The sequence below is a fragment of the Notolabrus celidotus genome, unplaced genomic scaffold, assembly GCF_009762535.1.
Source record: "Notolabrus celidotus isolate fNotCel1 unplaced genomic scaffold, fNotCel1.pri scaffold_200_arrow_ctg1, whole genome shotgun sequence".
NCBI lineage: Eukaryota > Metazoa > Chordata > Actinopteri > Labriformes > Labridae > Notolabrus > Notolabrus celidotus.
The window spans coordinates 70725-91415 of record NW_023260056.1 but is presented as its reverse complement, the minus strand read 5'-3'; the positions used below and the strand labels follow the sequence as shown (position 1 = coordinate 91415).

At 42.4% G+C, this 20691-nt stretch overlaps 1 protein-coding gene across 1 annotated transcript in view; it reads right to left on the bottom strand.

The window, feature by feature from the left end:
* Positions 1-236: 236 nt before the first annotated feature.
* Positions 237-20691, bottom strand: part of slc9a3r1a (SLC9A3 regulator 1a) — a 35462-nt gene continuing 15007 nt past the window's right edge. The window contains exons 2-6 of the mRNA XM_034678677.1: positions 9114-9284; positions 6440-6593; positions 6281-6327; positions 2894-2992; positions 237-1157 (exon numbers count right to left, since the gene is read on the bottom strand). Of these exons, the coding sequence (XP_034534568.1) occupies positions 999-1157; positions 2894-2992; positions 6281-6327; positions 6440-6593; positions 9114-9284 (630 nt within the window). The 3' untranslated portion in view covers positions 237-998. The remainder of the gene's footprint in view (positions 1158-2893; positions 2993-6280; positions 6328-6439; positions 6594-9113; positions 9285-20691) is intronic.

Genomic DNA, 20691 nt, shown 5'->3' with positions numbered 1-20691 from the left:
CTGATGGTGATTTAAACAACTTAATGGTCTCAATCTGTTTCAACTCTTCTTTGTCACAGACCACAAAGCAGGGCAGGATGAGGGCGGGGCTAACTGTGATTGACAGGTGAAAAATGTCAGTGTTGAGTTGAACTGGAACAATTTAATCTGATCATTAATTTGGTGCATTTGCTTCATTTCTGCAGCGTCTAAATGTTGAAGTGTTTAAAAAGGTGAATAATGTGAACAGACTCGTGTTGGTTTGATCCAAATGTTATATTTGTCTGGACACATCTACAGCACAGAGCATCACATTTCATATTTCTTTACATGATGATAATCGTCTTCAGTGTCGTCGACAGCAGAATCATCACACTTACTGAGGAGCTTCATTTCTCATAAGTCAGTCAAAATAAACTTTGAATCATTTCCTCATGTATTTACAAATCTATAAAGAGCTACATGAAAAAATAATCTGTGATTTACTCCTCCAATCAGAATCCAGATGACAGACGGACAGAAGGGAGGGATTGTTTCTGGAGCTTTCGGTCCCTTCAAACACCTGGTGACTCAAACAGTTGGTCATAGAATAGTTCATATTGGTCTCATTGAGCGCTGATCGTTCACACATACAGACTACAGACATCTTTCACTCTACATGCTGATTACAGAAAAGAGAATCGGACTTTATTTCAACTTTAACTCAAAATCTGCCGGTAATTCCTCTCCCTCTGGGCCCTGTTCTTCCTCCCAGAGCTGCACATTACTCTTCATTCCTCCTTTAAACATTCCTCCTCATATATTAACATTCATTCCTGTGTGGGACATTTATTAAAACATGACAACAAGTGGCAACAACCCTCAATTAAAACATAAAATCATCACATAATACTGTTTTACAGAGTTTAAAACGCGTCTGTTCAGTGTGGCGACACACCAGTGGAATCCACAGAGCGGAAGAACGGAGGAGATGATGATGATGATGATGGTGATAACGATGATGATGAAGATGAAGATGTTTATAGGTTGCTGAACAGTTCGTTCCTCTTGCTCCAGTCCATGGACGGGGCTTTCTTGGCAGCTCGCTTCTGGTGGGCTCGCTCTTTGGCCTGAGCGAGAGACAGACCCAGACCCAGACCGTCGCCTGGAGCGGAGGCTGGCTCGGAGCTCCTCTCCACCTGCAGACACACAGACACATGCACAGGTTTACATTTACTCTAGGGGGGGCTAGTGGACTCTGGACTACAAGTCTGTTTTCCTCAGATCCTCTGGTTGGACGGAATCTGGTATCACTACGAGATTAAAGAACACCAGAGCTGTGTGTTCAGACCGAAGTGTCCTCCCTCAACATATATCTGCAAACAGTTCTTGGTTCATTAGATCTCCCCTGCATAGCCTGGTTCATCTGTTCCTGATGAGTCTCAGATTCACTGTAAATAGTAAGTCACACAGAGGCTTCACTTTGTCTCTTCAGCAGCATGAACCCAAAAAACAGACCTTTTTCTTGTGTTTAACTGATCCTCAGTTTGCTGAAATAACGTCATGATGCAGATTTATAAAATAGTAAAAAGCTTTGTCGAGTCAAGAGGAAGAGAAACAACTTCTAAAATGTTTTTTTAGGTCTTTTTTTTTTGCCTTTATTTATCAGACTGAAGAGAGAACTGCTGGGAGTAGAGAGACGGGGGAGATATGCAGCCAAAGGGTCGTAGCAGGGAGTTGAACCAGCAGCTGTTGAAATAAGGACTACAGCCTCTGTATGAAGCCGAGGCTTCAACCACCAAGTCAAACTTTTGCCCCAGAAGACACCTTTTTAATTGTTTGTTTGTTGAATCCAGATAAGATCAATCATTTCTGAAGCATTCCAAAGAGTTAGGATGTCTAAATGCTGGTTAGTGGCTCTAGTGTTTGATCGGGGACAGATCTGTCAATAGAGAGGAATGAATCTCATCCTCTCAACATGGACTGTTATTCCTGCAGACACCAAAGTCTGCTGATACCCGATTGGTCGATACTACTCAGGTTATAAACAGAAACCAGAACACTTCACATGCTGAAAACCAAGACCCCTTTGACAGATTTTTAATTAAAATCTGTCAAAGGAGATTAAAGCACTGACAGTCTTGTTACAGACCTTTATAATCTGACTCAAAATAATTTATGTGACTTTTTAAAAATGTAAATGACAGCCTGTATAAATAATGGACATAGTATCCGTGACGTCACCCAACTATTCTGAAGCGCTTTTGAAGCCAATTGTCGGCAGGAGCCATATTGGAAATGTTGAACTCAACCTAACTTCTGTTGAGCTAGTGTGAGGTAAAGAGGTGGGCTTTGAGCCTCCTAGCCAACAGCTACAGTGTTCCTGCCTGTCAGTCAAGTCAGCTGTGACTCTCATAATGGAATTATCTTCGAATTGCTGCGTTATGAAAAAATCCCCCCCCCCCCGTACAATGCGTGCCGATCAAGAAATGAGCTATCCAGACTACACTCGTTTTTTGTACCAGGCTGTAAACATGTTTCTTTCTGCTGTAAAGATCGTCTTTTTTGAATTGGTGTGTATGTGGTTTACGGTACTTCTGGAGCCAGCCTCAAGTGGACACTCGATGAACTGCAGTTTTTTAAACATTTCATTGCTAAAGCTCCTCTGTCCTATATCACAGAGATGTGTAAGAGCCACTGATGTCATTTTAAAATAGTCTCAAATATCACAACTTTTTCATTTCACAATCATGAAACTCATCAGTTTTATTTCCTGAAACATTTCCCTTCATTTAAGAAGACGTATGTGTTGTGTGCATGTGGTTCAACTGCTCCTCTCTGTGCGTCTAAACCTCCTTCATGTCGGTATTCAATTGTTTCCTCTCTGGAGTCTATCTCTCAAACTGGGTGTGATTGATAAGAGCTGTACTCGTACCTCTGCAGGTGAGGGGCTGATGATGGTGGCTGCTGGCACGGAGGCGTTGGACGAGGCACTTGAGCTCTGAGACACGGTGCGTCTAATCACCTCTGCTGCCTGAAAAACATCAAAAACAAACACGTTTCATTCTCAGCTCAACACAGAACAACTCACTGACACACACAGTGAAGCTCCTGGTCCTGCTCTCTGTCTGCAGCTCAAACAGTATAATGTGGGTGATGCAGTTGTTGGTGTCCAGCAGGGGGCAGCAGAGCTCTCCTGTCAGTGTTGTGGACACTCAGCAGATCTTAATCATGTTTTGGTCTCTCACTTATTAAAGCAGAGGCTCAGTGTCAGCATTAATCTGTGAGCAGGATGTTACACTGGATGAAATATTAACAGGCTGCTGAGCTGCACTGACCCCGTGTGACTCCCTACATGTATGATTCGTAAACAGCTGCTCCGCTAAAAATACGCTCTGTAAGTGGCTTTGGACGAACGCTACAGTATGCTGCATGACACAGAGACGCTCCAACTGAAGCAACGACACCGCACTTTAATCCAGACACTCCTCCTTTAATGGCCTTTCTATTGAAAGGCCATTAAACTCATTAAACTCATAAACCTCTTAAGACGTTAACTGTAATTGACCGGCTGCTGCTTATTTCTACCTCTGAGTTTTTATGTACGGAGGCCCTCAGAGGAAAATAAGAAAAATAACTCTTTCTATTTGATTAACTTTCCTCCGTTATTTACAGGATGTTCGGGAGAGAATCAATATACAAACCAAAAAACACATTTATTTTTTGCTGCACAAAAGAACCTTGAAACTTAAAAAATATAGTTTTTAAAATGAAACTCAATGTGAACAGGCTAAGTTTTGTATCTCTTGGTTTGTATAATATGTGGGGTAAAAATGATCAGAATGTTTTGGTCATTTTATTTATTTTATTTTATTTACACATTTCTGATGTGTTTATTACTATTATTATTATTATTATTATTATTATACTCATTATTATTATTGTTATTATTATTATTATTATGCTCTTTTGACCTTTATCTGTCACTTTCCTGTATTGTTTTACAACGTTCCATGTGTTGGTGGTTAGGGGGATGTTGTGGATGTAAATGCATGATGTATGTGATTGTACATGAACTTGTTACAACATTAGGAAAAAAAATTATAAATAAAGTAAAAATGTATCGAAGCAGGGAAGTCTACTAGAATCTAAGTTTTACTACTACTTTTAGATTAAATAGAGTTACGGCACACACACACACACAGACACGCACACGCACACGCACACACACACAGAGTCAAGGCCAAAGGTGGTCATTAGCATCTACACCGTGCACTGTTACATAATTTCATCTGAAAGACTGATTGTTGTTTTTGTTGTTGCAACATAAAAAAAGAATGTCTGCATGTTTGTGTGTGTGTGTGTGTGTGTGTGTGTGTGTGTGTGTGTGTGTGTGTTTGTGTGTGTGTTTGTGTGTGCGTGCGTGCATGTGAGACCAGTGCTCGTTAGTCTTCTCATTAACATAATCCCCAACTCCCCCTGAGAGTTAAAGCCACTTCAATCCCGTGATCCTCCGGGAAGCGAGTGAGCCGGAGAGGGAAACACACTCTGGCGAGCTCTTGTTGCCATGGTGAAGGGTCAGCCACAGTGTCACCACAGAGGCCAATCCACTTTTCCCATGTTGTCATTGTGTGTGTTTGTGTGTGTGTGTGTGTGTGTGTGTGTGTGTGTGTGTGTGCGCGTGTGCGTGTGCGTGTGTGTTTACTTTTGATAGAGCGGCTGTGCTGTGATGTTGGAATGTCACATAGACAACATGAAGCTCATACTGAGCGCTCATTAAAGGGACATTCCACCAACATGTAGAAGTTAAATAACAGCGTGGAGAGCGTCTTGTGTAAAAGTGATCCTGATGGTGTCGCAGTGATGTCACAGTGATGTCATCACCTCATGTGTAACAAACTTTGACTGTCAAACAGGGTTTATATGGCAGGTTGAGTCCAATTAAATACATAATTGAGGTGCATTATGGGTAGTGTAGGATTTAGTGTCTTCAGAGCTTGACTAAAGATTGTTAAAACTATGGGTGACATGACAGCCCCCCAAAAGTGAAGCCAAAACATATGGAGCTCCCTCTACTGACTTGCTGCAGTACAGGTAACAGAGCTCACCTCCTCAATGTGAACAGATGTGATGATATAAACTTCTGAAGCTCGGTTTCTGTCATTAAAGTTGTTTCCTATCACGCTGGTTTGTGTCCAAGTGTTCATGTTTGTCAGAAGTTTAGTCTTCATCCTTTTATTTGATGCAATAGAAAGTTCCTTAATGTCATGATTGACAGCTCTGTGGCGCTCTGAAACACTAGAACTGGTAGCACCCTGCTATTTCCACGATGTGGAAAACATGATGGGAATCACAGAATTGAATAAGGAAATAGAATCGACCGTAAAATGCAGAATATCATTGACCTTACTTAAATATGTAGGAGCGTCCTGATCCTGATCTCAACTCTCTGATCGCAGCAGGTCTGAGCATCATTTACTGTCACTGAGCACAACATGCATCAGAACATAAACACCCAAGTTACTCAGTGTGACCAAGTGTTCTGGGTTTGCCTGAACTGTACTCACTAAATACGACACAAACACACCTGTACACAGCCGGCCAGATTACAGCAACAACAACCCTTTACAGCAGACTATGGTAACTTTTAAAGGACATGTGGTTCAAAGGACAAGAAGATTAATCAAATATAGAACAGTTTGTTACATTAGCATTAGAAAATGCTAAATGTTTTAGCATCATTTTTATTTTTTTTATTTTTTTTCTATCTCATTACATTTTTTGTATTATTTCATTTTTCTGCTATTTATCTATCTGATTTTTTTTTATTTTTCCAATATTTCTCTGATGTAATTGTATTGCTTTTAATGCAATGATTTTATTCAGATATGGATTGAGGGCCAACAAAGCTGAAGGAGACATCCAGAGAGTCTTTGAGAGGGAGCGAGCTGAGGAAACAGGACTGAGGGAGAGTCTCTGGACTTAATCTGGGTCCTTCCTTTTAAATGTTATCAGTCAGACTCGGGTCTCTATCTATCTGTGTGTGTGTGTGTGTGTGTGTGTGTGTGTGTGTGTGTGTGTGTGTGTGTGTGTGTGTGTGTGTGTGCGTGTGCGTGTGCGTGTGTGTGTTTGTATCAGATGTTACAGGAGACACATGAAGACAGACCGGCCGCTTCATAACGCTGTCCAGAACTCTTAATCTGCTACCGGGAACGTTCACAGAGGATCAGTGAGGCTTTCCCAGGTCACTATCTGTAACTGTGTATGTGTGTGTGTGCGTGTGTGCGTGTGTGCGTGTTTGTGTGCGTGCATGTGTTCTCACCTCTTCCTCCTCTGATGCTCTCTCTGACACTGGATCAGGCAGAGGTCCTGCAGGAAACAAGGAGGCGTTTCAGAATCAAAGATAAGTCGAACTCATGTGAATGACTGTTACGCTGTGATTGTAGATGTGCAATGCATTGTGGGTATTCAGGGCTCGTACCTGTGAGGTGATCCTCGCTCGGCTGGACGTTGCAGCGTTTGAAGAATTCTTCAGCTTCTGCGTCGACCACCAGCAGCCGGCACTCGTCTCCTCCTGCTTTGATGGCCGCCACGACCTCCGTGTGCTGCAGACCGACCACGGACAGACCGTTCACCTGAGGGAGGAAGAGGAGGAGGAGGAGGAGGAGGAGGAGGAGGACAAGGTGAGGAGAAAGACAAGGTGGAGGAGGAGGAAGAGATGGAGGAAGAGATGATGGCGTAGGGGGAGATGGTGGAGAAGGAGAAAGGGGAAGAGACGGAGGAGGAGGAGGAGGCAGAGATGCAGGAGGAGGAGGAAGAGTGAGAAGGAGGAGGAGCAAGAGGAGGACAGGAGGAGAAGAGAGGAAGGGGAGGTAATGAGGATAGAATGAAAAAGAGGAGGTGAAGAGGAAAGGAGGACAAGAGAGGAGGAGGAGGTAAGGAGGACAAGAGAGGAGGAGGAGGTAAGGAGGAAGTTAAAGGAGGATAAGAGAGGAAAGGAGGAAAGGAGAACAAGAGGAGGAGGAGGAGCAAGAGGAGGACAGGAGGAGAAGAGAGGAAGGGGAGGTAATGAGGATAGAATGAAAAAGAGGAGGTGAAGAGGAAAGGAGGACAACAGAGGAGGAGGAGGTAAGGAGGAAGTTAAAGGAGGATAAGAGAGGAAGAGGAGGAAAGGAGAACAAGAGGAGGAGGAGGTAAGGAGGAAGTTAAAGGAGGATAAGAGAGGAACAGGAGGAAAGTAGGACAAGAGAGGAAGAGGAGGAGAGGAAGAAGGAGATGGTGAAAGGAAATGAAGAGGAGTAAAGTGTAGGATTGGAAATAAAAGAAAAGGAGAGGACAAGGAGGAAGAGAATGAGAGGAGAGGTGGAGTAGGTGAAGGAAAGGGAGGAAAAAGAGGAGAGGAGAAGGTTTAAACTTCACACAAACTTTCACCGATGACTTCAGTCTGTATGTTCTTCTTAAAGACGCAGAGACGTTTACACAACGTGAGAGAGTGAGGGAGCAAGGGAGCGAGGGAGTGAGAGAGTGATGAATGAAGAGACGCTGACGGGGCAGGTCTGGAGCGGCTGATGGAAACAGTCTCTCTCTGTGTTGTTTCAGGGAGCAGGACACAAGCAAACCCCCAGAGCTGGAACTAATCAAGCATCCAGGGAGATAAGGCGCTGAGGAATTCCTGTGGGAGGAAGATCCGAGCATTGGATACTGTCAGGAATTTCACCCACTCCCACGCTGACTGTGGACATTACACAGGTGGTACAGAACACTCTGTTACCCTCCTCACTGAGACCCTCCTCTGACAACTCCCTGACCTCCACAGAGGACTCCTTAAACTTAGTGTTTCTGTGTCCTGGGGCTGAACGACCGACAGGTACGAGAAGAGCACTCAGACTGTAACTACTGCAATGTAATCTCTGAGGCAGCATGTGATCTGATCAGAACACGTCCACTCAAGATCCAACAAAATACACACAAACACCACCCTATGAACGTGCACCAATCAGGGGGCTGCACACAGACGAGCGGCCCAGCTCCCAGACGTCTGAGCTGCTGCTGCCCCCAAAGTCTGCTCATGAGGAGGAGGAGGGTAGAGTTTTTGCAACATCATCACTTTCGTTTTGATCCCAGGATGTTGTAATATGAACAACAGGAGCTTCACACACACTCTGAGACATGCACACACACACAGACCTGCTCCACCAGCTCACAGGGATCCCGTCTCGCCCCTGATGAGCCTTTTTTTACCACCTCTGATGTAGCAGTGGGACGACTTTGCCTGAATATCAGGCCTTGGACTGGTGATAAGAAAGGATCCCCTTTGAACCTTTACACACAAACAACAGGCAGCAGAACCTCCAACTTTAGTCCTGCTAGAGTCTCTGTTGTTGTGAACAGGGTCTGGTGACTTTGGGGAAAGTGATGTAACAGCTGTTTCTGGTTAAAAGATCACCTTCCTCTTCAACAGGAAGCTCTCTCTCTGTAGGAATTCTCTCTAACACTCTTACAAAAACAATGTGACAAAAACAAAGAGTTGAATTCGAAGTACTTTGGATCCTCTCAGGGATTTCTCTGCAGCTGTGGTGAAGAAATCCACCAAAACTCTCTGTAGCTGCTAAAATATGTAAAGACCTGATTTCAAAACAGCAGAGTTCCCCTCTAACCCTCTTACATGTTGTGTGCAAAGCTTCTATTTTGATATGAATTGAGTAAGTACAGTTGTGGAGTTTCCTCACTGACATCCTCCCCGCCCCCCGTGCCTGGTCTCTGCTGCATGGTCTCTGCTGCACGTGAGCAGGCCTCAGACTGTGTGAGCAGCCTGTAATTCAGCCCTCAGACGCAGTAAGTGGATTAACTGTGACCCTGCCGTGTTCTACAAGGCCAGCAGGCCCGGTCATCACACACACTCACAGTGCAGGGGGAACTCTTATTTCTACTATAACACACGCTGATACACTACGTAATAAACACAGGAACATATAGACAATTGAGCACTCGCACAAACACACACACACACACAAACACAGAAACTCTCAGTCTAATTATAACCTAATACCTCCTGGGATTTCAGTTTGCCCACTCATGTAATAGGATTACAGCTGATACACATACAAACAAAATGAAACTCAGGCAGAAATCTCATAAGGGAGCATGCTGGGTACCTGGAGGATCTTGTCCTTCGGTTTGAGTCCGGCTCTCTTTGCTGGAGAGTCCTCGTCCACAGCTCTGATGAACTGACCCGGTTTGGACTTCTCACTGTGCAGGTTGAAGCCATATCCCCCCGGTCCTTTCTTCAGGTAGCAGAGACGAGGCCGCAGCCCGCCTCTCTCGTCCTGCGCACACACAAGAGACAATTCAAGACCATTAAAGACATGACATGATGCTTTGCAAGAGAGAACTGCTTTATTTCGTTGTTAAGAAATACATGCCAGGTGACGTTTAAGAGCTATACTGAAAATCTGAACAGATGACATCATGAAATATGGACTTTTGGGGCATTGCAGTTAATGACAAAAGACCTCCAGATAAGACTTTCCTGTCTCATTTAGATCAAAAGTAAAACTGAAATGGGTAAAATGTGACAGCTGTCATGTAATTTCTTCTTTCATTACAACCCTCATAATAGTGCTGATCATCTATTTCTGCTGGTGAGTCTCAGCTTCATAGTACATAGCAAGTGAAACCGAGGCTTCACTCTGACTTTCTTGTGATTTACTTGCAATTAATAGGCTTTAAGTTTGCTGAATTAACATCATCATGATGCAGATAGGTCAAGACCATAGACTGTATAAATAATGGACGTAGTATCTGTGACGTCACCCATCTTTTTTGTGCTGTTTTCAAGACAATGGTCGGTGGTTGCCATATTGGATATGCTGAACTCAACATAACTTCTGTCAAGCTAGTGTGAGGTAAAGAGGCGGACTTTGAGCCTCCTAGCCAACAGCTACAGTGTTCCCACCTGTCAATCAAGTCAGTCATGTCCTTATTTGGGCAAAACTTGTAAGTTTAATATCTTCGAAGATATGAGTTATAAAAAAATTAACCCCCGTACAGTCGATAGATAAATTAGCTACTCAGACCAAAGTCGTTTTTTGCACCAGGCTGTAAACATGTTTATTTCTGCTGCAAAGATCGTCTTCTTTGAATGGGTGTGTATGTGGTTCACAGTGTTTCTGCAGCCAGCCTCAAGTGGACACTAGAGGAACTGCAGTTTAGCACTTCCGCATGAGCTTCATATTTTAAGACCGGACGTTGCAGTCCTCAAGAGGAGAAGAAAACAACTTTGAAATGTTTGTTGAATTGAGGTCAATTGATGATACCAGGAAGTCAAGAAATCTAGATGCTGATTGGCTTTCGTGACAAATTTCCGGTTTCCCAAATCACATACTGGCATATAAACGTTTTCTATCTGACTGATTGAAACTGCAGCAGCCTTCCGCGCTTGTGCAGAAGCTAATCCCGCTGTGACCTGTTCTTGGTTAAGTGTGAAATAATCCCATGTGCAGGTGAGCGACCTGTTTCTTGTGAGGCTCTTATAGCAGAAGGTGTCAAAAGTGTTTTCCTGTTACTCAACCTCAGTTTCTAAGTTTAACTTTGTGAAGTTTCTGCTAACCCTCATTTGACTGTTCCGGATGAAGCTGCTTAGAAAGTTTCAGAATTCTGTTTCTAATGTATTAAACTGTGTGGACGGCCTTTTTCTGTGAGGGAAGAAGAAGATTCCATGTTTCTTTCTAACTTGTCTTTTTAAAAGTGAAGGGCAGCTCAGCTCACAGCCCACTAAGGCAGGATGTACAGCATTGCAGAAACATGTATATTCCTATAAAGCTACTTTTTCAGGAGAACATCCCTGTGAGAAAACAGACTCCAGGTCAATCTTTGAGAGGCCTCAAAACAAGTTGAGCTTATGTAGCTGCAGCTCAAATTGCAGCCCCTCCTGACATCACTGACCTGCCAAAAAACCTCCAGAAAACCCAGATTTGTAACATTCAACTGCTTTAATTTGGTTATTGACCAGCTTTAAACCTGTGTTGATAATTCAGATCGAGGTAAAACTCCAAACCTAAGAGCAAGCTGAGGAAAATTGAGCAGTAGCTCAGCTCGCAGTCCCTCCCTATAACAATTCTATGCTGAACAGCCTTGGAAAAACACTGATTTAACAGTAAACTGCTTAATATTAAGTTTTTTTGTGTTTAAATCACAAAGTTGGTCTGTTTTGTGGAGAAGACTCCTGTTATTAACAGAATATATATCAAATGAGGGAAAGTAGAGGATAATTTGAGACTCATTTCAGAGAGTTTCCAGCCTGCCTTGCTGTTCCTGCATTTCTGCATGTGTGGGAGTAGACTAACGATTCCAATGATTGACTTTCAGAGGACAGCCCTTCTTTTTAAACAGCTTGATGTAACATGTGCATGAGGCAGCAGCAGCAGCAGTAATGGACACCTGGTGCTCTGATAAAAGTGTCCCCCGCCCACCTGTCACCTGATAAACTTGCAGGTATCTATGAGGCATCCTCCGCTATCAGAGGTTATCTCTGTTACTCCCTGACAGGACTGTGCTCACGATGAACCGGTGCAGCCTCAGCAGACACACCCACCCTCACAGGATTATGTATTAATCTTAGAGTTTATATGAAATCAGCAGGGTTGATGATTGTTGAGTGAGTGCTCAGGTTCAGGTTCAACCTTTGGATGGAATCTCACATTTATGACAGAAGCTGTAAAGATGATAAGGATGATATAACAGGCGAGGTGCAAGGTCCACTCTCTACATTTTATCTCATCTTGAAAGCACAGTCGACACCTCCGCACATAAATACCATCATATAGGACATATATCACATACTGTCCGCTGAAACAGCACCAAGCCTGAGGAGAAGTAACCATGCAGAAACCTCTGTTGCAAAATGAAGCCAAGGCAGAGGTGCAAACTGCAGTTCCTCAAGTGTCCACTTGAGGCTGGCTGCAAAGCTAAGGAAAGCTCATATCAGAGAGCTCGCTTTGACAGCAGAAATAAACACGTTTACAGCCGGCTGCAGGAGAACAAGTTTGGTCTCTTGAGCTCATTTATTTCTAAAAACTGGGGTGATGATGATGAATCTGTTTGAAAATATGAAGCCAAGAGTGATGCATAAGTTTACATAATTAGTGACATGACTGAGATGACTGGGATGGGTGCTTTGTAGCCCTTTGCCAGGAGGTTCAGCTCCACCTCTATGGCTGTTTCTGTGTTGACCAAAAGTCAGTTTGAGTCAGCATTTCCAATATGGCGTCCACCATCGTTGTGCTTCATAATGCCTCTACAGAAACCAATGTGTGGTGTCCAAGCGGCAAACCTCCGGCCTTGAGAATTAAAGCCATTGCAGTTCCTCAAGCGTCCACTTGAGGCTGGCTCTGGAAGTACCATAAACCACGTACACACAAATTAAAAAAAGCCGATCTTTACAGCAGAAATAAACATGTTTACAGCCTGGTACAAAAGACAAGTGTTGTCTGAATGGCTAATTTCTCTATCGGCACATACTGTACGGGGGTGAATTTTTCATAACGCAGCAATTTCAAAGACAGCTGACTTGATTGGCAGACGGGAACACTGTAGCTGTTGGCGAGGAGGCTCAAAGCCCGCCTCTTTACCTCACTCTAGCTCGACAGAAGTTAGGTTGAGTTCAGTATTTCCAATATGGCTCCCGCCACTGATTGACTACAAAACAACGCTTCAGAAACAGATGGGGGACGTCATGGATACTACGTCTATTGTATAGACAGTCTATGGTGGTTTCACAGAGTTCATGTTGTGGACAGTCCATGAAAGTGACCCAAATTCTTCCCCGTCTTTGATAAATTGGAGAGTTAGTGTTTTTAAAGATTCATCTGTTTCTGTGATTTCCTGTAAAGTCTTTACTGTAGAAGCTTCACTTCCCTAAAATGAGTTCAAACTGAGTCACTTATGGTTAAATCAGTTAGTAAGCCATAGCAATGATCTTTGGAAATTAAAATGAGTCATTAATTTAATACAGAAATACTGTTAGGAAATATTTCTGTGAATTGAGAAACATGAATAAAACATTTCTCAGAAACTTCACGGTCTTTATACATTTTGAGTTTTGGAGATATTTCCCAGTTTTTCATCTGCAATTAGGGATGTGCATATGTAGGCAACTAACTGATGAATAATTTCACCAGAATTACTAGTTTAACTTATTACTAATGTTTTTATTATTGCTGACCCACATTGCCGGTCATATGTTGTATCAAAGCTGTAGCTCAGCCACCCGACACAAGCCAGGGTTGTAGCTTGGGTTAAAGCTGGGTTTGGTAATCAGATTTAGATACACTTTTTGTCATACTGGTTAAATGATCTTTATGTCCTGATGGCAATCATTACATGATGTGTTCCTAAAAAAGAGTGAAAAAAAAACTGCTATCTACAGCCGGAGTAAACCTGGGAAAACACTAACCAATCGCCGTTTTTTGGCTCCCCAAATTTTAAACCAATCAAATCCCGTCCAGCCGTTCTGCCCTCCTCCTGCGCGTACATTTCCCCGGCGTGCACCCCTCCGAGTCCCCGTCTCCTGCCTCTACTTCCCCTGACTCTATTTACTGCCCCTCTCGCTCGTCCTCGGGCCTGTCCCCTCTGACCTGATGAGGTGCTTTGCTCAGGACTGTAGTCCGGATCAGAGTCTAAAAAGCTCTCACCAACAAGCAGAATAATTAATGACATTTACTAAGTCCTACAGAAAATGTAGATGTATTGTAGCGTCCGTCCGGTGAACACGTTGAGCTTTAATAACCGGTCACTGTCGGCCGTGATCACGCCAACCAACAAAGCAACAATCAATGTTTGAATGAATGAAGAACTTCTCCTCTCCTCTCTCCAGCTCGCACACTCTATACCTCTCCTGATGCCTTCACTGACCGTCAACATTGTAGGAATTAAGAACATCTACACTGAACACGTTTAACAAACAGTAGAGCTGTTACAGTATTACATGTGTTATAACTTTTCTCCTGATATCGTGTCACCAGTACAACTGGATAATGCTAGCATGATAGTTGTGAGTACTAACAGCAGCCATGTTTGTTTGTGTTTTTAACTTTCACTATGAGAATGTTTTGGTGAGGACCGGTTTTGAATCAGTCACGATCATATGGTCGAGAATCAGCGGCGCTTGTGCATGTGAGCGGGGGGGGCGTTGTTTTGGAGGAGGGGAGAGGGAGGAGGGGAGAGGTTAGACGGAGTCATGAGGAAATGCTACATTCAAACTCATGCTGGTTTTCTGAGACTACCAACCCTAGCTTTAATGTCTACTGCCACAATCATTGATGCTCTACTTCCCGGATGTAAACAAGCACAGCTGACAGATGTCTTGGTTTGTCAGTATGTTGACCTAGTAAATGATGGTTGTGTCTGATTAAACTGATGTAACCACTCGACCAAAGTGATGAGTAAACAGCACAGACATGTGGACGTTAACCTGCAAAGAGGACTGAAAGCTGGTGGTGTTAAATGTGTTAGCCACACTCAGTAAACCAATGTGCCATGTTTACTTACAGACTCTGTGATCCTGTGTTTAGCTGTGCTACCTTGGGACTAGTCAGTTAGTCAGGGTTTAAATTCCTGTTGAAATCACTAAGATGTTCATCCCTACAGCTGTATTTTTGCATATTGTGATGTCATTCTAAATGCTTTGTACCCTTAAATGTTAAGTAAGTCATTTTCTAACTGTTATGGTTTTTATTTTAGAGTAGATTCAGAAGACTCACATAAATGACCTTACACTGCAATAACACAGGAGTTGTCAAACTTTACGGCCCACGACACCCAAAATATAGGTGCCAAAGACTTGCAACCCACACTGTCTGTCGATGTAATTAAATGTAGCTTCATTCTTAATTTAGCTAGCCTGCAGAAAAGTAGCCACCTACATGCACATGATGCTGTGTTTCCTGTGCTGTTATGAATGAACCGCTGCTACTGATGCTTTTGTTAATTAACTGTAAACTAACCCTAACTCTAACCCTAACCTTAGGAGTAGGGATGTTAACAATTACTCGAGTATGGATTAATTGATTGTTAAGAACTTACTCAAACAAATGTTTTGTTTAGATTTTCTATCACGTGGGACAAACATCATGTGGTCTCATATTTTGTTCAGCTATCAGGGAGGTGTTTTAAGTTTAAAGCATGTTTCGATGTGAATCAGCTGACTGAAGGTGTTGCACAAAGCGGAGACGCTCAGCTGGAGGCTGCGGCTGAGTGACAGGTCTCCACGAGCGCTTTTTTTCTCCGCCATCGGACTGATTAGGACCCAGTTGTGCTCCCAGCTGACACCTGACCACGTTCATATGCTTATTTTTCTCAATAAGAACGAGTAGACAGAGAACTGGACACTGTGAGTCTGAAATATGTTTCTGTTCAGTTCTCTTGTTGAAGTCTGAGCCTTCACTTTTATGACTGTATGAGATTATGAGCCTGCTCCACATGTTGCGTGTTTAACATTTTGAAAACCTCAATACGATCCGCAGCTTTTTGATACTGCCGGTTATATACATTGTGTTGTGAAGGAAAATTTCATCCAAGGGAAAAACAAATTTGGCATTCTTTTTGACATGGAAAACTTTTACGTTTTTTTTAATGATCAATCGATAATTGATTGTTCACATTTCCATGATCGATCACGGAAAATACTTGAAATTGACATCCTTACTTAGGAGTCATCTAAAGAAAGGCAGAAAACTAATGAAAAAACTGTATGTGCAAGGTTTTATTTCTAAATCAATTACTTTTTAAAAAATATATTCACAGTAATGGCAATCATATTTTTAGATTACTTAAAAAAACAAAAAAAATCCAGAGCCCCAATTAGTGTCTGGCGACCCACCAGGGGGTCCCAACCCCCATCTTTGGGAACCCCTGCAATAACACATGTATATATAAAACAACTGTGCAGACAAAAAATAAAATAACATTTTTTCACATGCTTTAATATATTTTCAAAATATTTCTTGTGCAATAATTCTCAGGACAGGACTACATATAATTATTTATATTTATGCATTCATTTTTTTTTTCGTCTTGGAAACTTGATTTTTTTTTAAGCTTCTGGATCATTTTTATCATTTAATTTTTTTTTTTGCTTGTTCATGCTTTTTTTTAATAAAACTTACTCTAAATTCACTGTACAAAGCTTGAAATGAACCTGTCCTTTCCTGTATTCTTTTATGACTATTTTGTACATGACGTATAAGGAGAGGATTTAAAGCCGACAACAAACAAACCCCATGCTGACGTGATATTATTCATAATTATTCTTATTGTGTTTTGAGCTTGAGCCGCACATTTAAGTAACTGTTGCTGGATAAACAAACTTTGACTTCACTACAAAAGCCTAAAGTTTGTGTTGCAAAGAATGAATTGTGTTTGTTAAAAAGCTGTTAAATCAGATATTGAGGGAAGCAGTTCTATTGCTGTGACCGCTCAGAGTGCTTCATCACCCATTCACACCATGTTTATGCAACCATGCCCCACAATCTGACATAAATACACATTAACACAGTCACGCCTTTGGCAGTCGCTCTGAGTTCTTCAACATCGTGTCCAAGCACACTTGGACAGGTGGACAGGTGGACAGGTGGAGCTGGGGATCAAACTGCTGACATTCAGATAAGTGGATGACCCACCCTGCCTCCTGAGCCACATATAACTACATGTAAGGGAAAGGTCTTACGTGTTGTCAAAAGATCACCTGGCTCTGCAGGTACCATCAGCTGCACAGTGTTACAGCCTCTTTTAGTGAGTTGTTTAGGGTTTTTGCAGCTCACATTTTAACTGTTTGTTCATTTTTAACTCTCTCATCGACCTCATTGTGCTGCCTCAACAGAAATAGTCTGTACAGTCTGAAGATCAACCACATCTGAGACTAACGTGTGCTGATATAAAGTCTGCAGGTGAACTGATAGGACCTCTGTTCTGAAAATTCCTTCCATCAGAAAAGAGAATTCAGGCAGAAGACGAGTCAAACACTTTATCATGACTAAAGCATGACTTCAGACTATATGATCTAATCAAGGGGAGAAAAAACACACGACTTATCATCTCCTTGTAAGAATAATTCTGGAAACATATGAGTATTTATCTTCTAAAATACAGAGTTTCTTTTATCTCTCTCTCTCTCTCTCTCTCTCTCTCTCTCTCTCTCTCTCTCTCTCTCTCTCTCTCTCTCTCTCTCTCTCTCTCTCTCTCTCTCTCTCTCTCTCTCTCTCTCTCTCTCTCTCTCTCTCTCTCTCTCTCTCTCTCTCTCTCTCTCTCTCTCTCTCTCTCTCTCTCTCTCTCTCTCTCTCTCTCTCTCCGTCTGCACAGGAAAACCACAGCATCAGCAGAGCGACACACAGCAGAGGAGTGCAGTGACAGCAGGAGCTGTGTGCTCACGACAGCTCAGGGTAAAGTCCAGCTGAGAGGCTCTTTGATACACTTTATAATGCTTGTTGCTAAAGAAACACACACACACAATCAGATAAATAACTCAGGACACACCTCCTGTGCGCAGTGTGTGTGTGTGATGTGACTGACTAATAAACATGATGTCTAATGATGCCAGCAGGGAAAGTTTGAGTGTGTCACCGTGATCATAACACAAAGATCTGTGCGACATGTTTCCTAAACAGAGCACAAAGATGAATTCTGTCATTGTGGGGGAAACACGGCGATAACTGTGACGCTGTATTTTACAAACATGACGTGTGTGACAAAGAATGAGGTCATCACTGGAGTCAGGCCTGCAGTTACTGCTCTCTCTGTAGCACAAACATCATGTCCCAACATGTCCCAACGTTATCCTGCAACACTTACTCTACCTGTTGTTCCATCGGTCCTTGAACACACTTAATGTGAGCAGTTTACACTCATGATGTTATTGTTCAGAGCAGCAGGGGATCGGTCTGCCACTGGTTCACAGCATGGATCAGATTTGAAGTTGGGCTGAGAGCTGGAGAAGAGCCAGATCACTTCTGGGGCACCAAACCTCCATCGCCTGGGCCCCCATTCATGACCACCCTCTCTCTCACTCTCTCTCTCTCTCTCTTATTCTCCTCTATCCCTCTTTTTAACCCCAACACGGTCTCAGCAGATGTGTGTCTAACATGAGTCTGGTCCTGCTGGAGGTTTCTGCCTGTTAAAGGAAGTTTGTCCTTGCCACTGTAACTTGCTAAATGCTGCAAAGTGCTCTGCTCATGGTGGATTAAGATGAGATCAGACTGAGTCCTGTCTGTAAGATGGGACTGGATCTTATCCTGTCTTGATGTTGGGGCTTTGTTAATAATGAATGTGTTGTAATCTTAACAGTTATTGTTTGTTGAATGTTGGGTCGATGTATCCTGCACTTATTACCCCTGTGTTTATGAAGATCTATGAGGAGGAGGAGTTTGTAGTTTTGGTTTCTGTTTTCTTCTTTGTTTTGCATTTCCACTTTTTGTGTCTGTGTGTACTTTGAAACAAAAAATCAAGAAAAAGTTGATCACAAAAAAGCCACAAGTCAACCACAAGTTTATGAGTTTATTTGTTGAGTATGCTCCAGTAATAAGAATGATGTTACAAAATAATAATGCAGATTTTTTTTTTTTGAGGAACGTTACAAACATGATGTCATAAATAGTGTGGTTTTCAGTCCTCGCAGCTCTATCTGCAGCTCCTGCAGCACAGCACCACAGATAAGCTGTTCACACTGGACTCTGCTGAGCATGTCAAAGTTTCAGTTAAAGACAGATACGTACAGTCGGAGCAGTTCCAAAGTTGTAGTTGTCCATATCTGAACATAATCCACAAAGATAAGGTGAACGTACATCCATATCTAATGTTGGCATCAGAATCAGCCTCAAATTAAAATACTGTTTTCTTAGTAGTGAGACTTTGTTTGCAACCAGAAGGAAATGCTCGCTTCAAAGTGTTGATATTTAACATAGCATAGAGCTGGGCGATATTGAAAATTACGTCATCACTATAAATGTTTTCATATCAGTCGATATCGATAAGTATCCTGATAAAGATCAAATTATTATTTCATTTAAATTTAAAGGCAGATTTTTGGTCCTGAGTGAAAGTGGAAGACGGTTTGTTAGCTTGTATCTGGATTTAGTTTTCTGATAAACTTCTTCAATCCATCATTTCTGATGGTGCTAACAGGAAGCAGCTCTCTCAGTTCTTTTTTTTTCTCAGGTTGAGGTTATTTGCATAATTTTATTTGAGTGTAGAACACAGATAAGTCAAATTGTGTTTGCTGTATCAGTTTATAGAGTGTTGTTCGAGAAATGCACTCCCTTCTAAGTTTACCAAGAGTTATAGTTGTATTCAGTTGCACAATGGTCTCGGTGGACAGCAAACATGTTTGCAGAGCAGAAGTTGTCTCTGTGCTCTTCCTTTACCCACATCCTGAAAGTTTATTTAATGAAGTGTATTAAGTTAATAGTTAACGCAGAGTCGACAGTGTCAGACTAATGACTCAGCTTTGAGCTGGTAGGTTTTGAGTTTTCTTTAGTGTCGCTGTCGCTTGTTTCAGCTGTGTTTGCATTCTGCTCCAAGCATCTTTAAGCCCCGCCTACCTCTCACCCTGCAACATGATTGGCTGTTCAACTCCTCTTTCTAATGTTGGATGGCAACTAGCATTTAAGGCTGATTAGCGCCCCCACCCTTTTCAGTGGTTGGGGGGTGTATTTACAGGTTTAAATATATCACATCTTATTGAACCTTTTTTATATTTATATTGAGAAAAATTACATCACAGTAATTATAGTTGTTGAATTATCGCCCATCTCTAAAATAGCAATTGTATAAAAGGCCTGTTGTAAGATTTCACTTATAAATTATCCCCCAAACCTTCCTCTGCAGTGAGGTTCTAGTTCAATACCAGAAAAGCAACCTGCTGGATTCACCACAAGCCTTTTTCACATGCAAACTACACTCCTCTAAGTTTCCCTGATCTGCATGTGTGGACGCAAGTTTTCCACCCCAACTGTATCCAGAGTTTTTCCTGCCAACCCTCATTTAAAATTTCTGCAAGAGGTGGGTGTGAACAAAGCAGGAGCTATTCAGGACCGAGTGGGCGGGGTAATAACATTTATGCCAGTGCATGCACAAAATGAAGTCTTATGGATGCATCAGATTATACGTAGCACAAAAACTGTCATCTTGAATTATGTTGCAGACTGTCCTCAAATTTTACTGAAATGTCCAGGTGTGCATGTGTGAACGGGGCTTCAGTAAAACCAGATAATGCCCACTCTGCTGCAGACTCAGACGATGCACAAACAGAGACATATAAATATAGTTTGCCACAAACATCCTCAGTGTGGGCGCAGTATTAGCCAAGGTTATAGAGCGAGGCAGCAGGCGGACGGGCCTCGTTAACATCCTCTGAGCTGGTTGAAAATCAAAGGTTAATGGTTTTACAGCTTGTGTAGTTAAACATCAGATCCTCTGCAACATAATGAGGAGTGACTTGTTGGTGAAGGACCTTGAACTGAGGGTGAAACACTAAACACAGCAATGTGAAGCTTTTATAATCACCTCTGGAACAGTTCCACACAGAGGACAAGGTTCACTCCCAACACGATGTCAATTATTCATAACTTCTGGTTTTATTCAATTATCCAAAGATTGTTTCTTTGTTCACTGCTGAAGGTTTGAGTGAGCGCAGCAGCAGCTCTCTCACCAGCCTCTTAAGCTGTCTATTGTACGGGTTGCAAC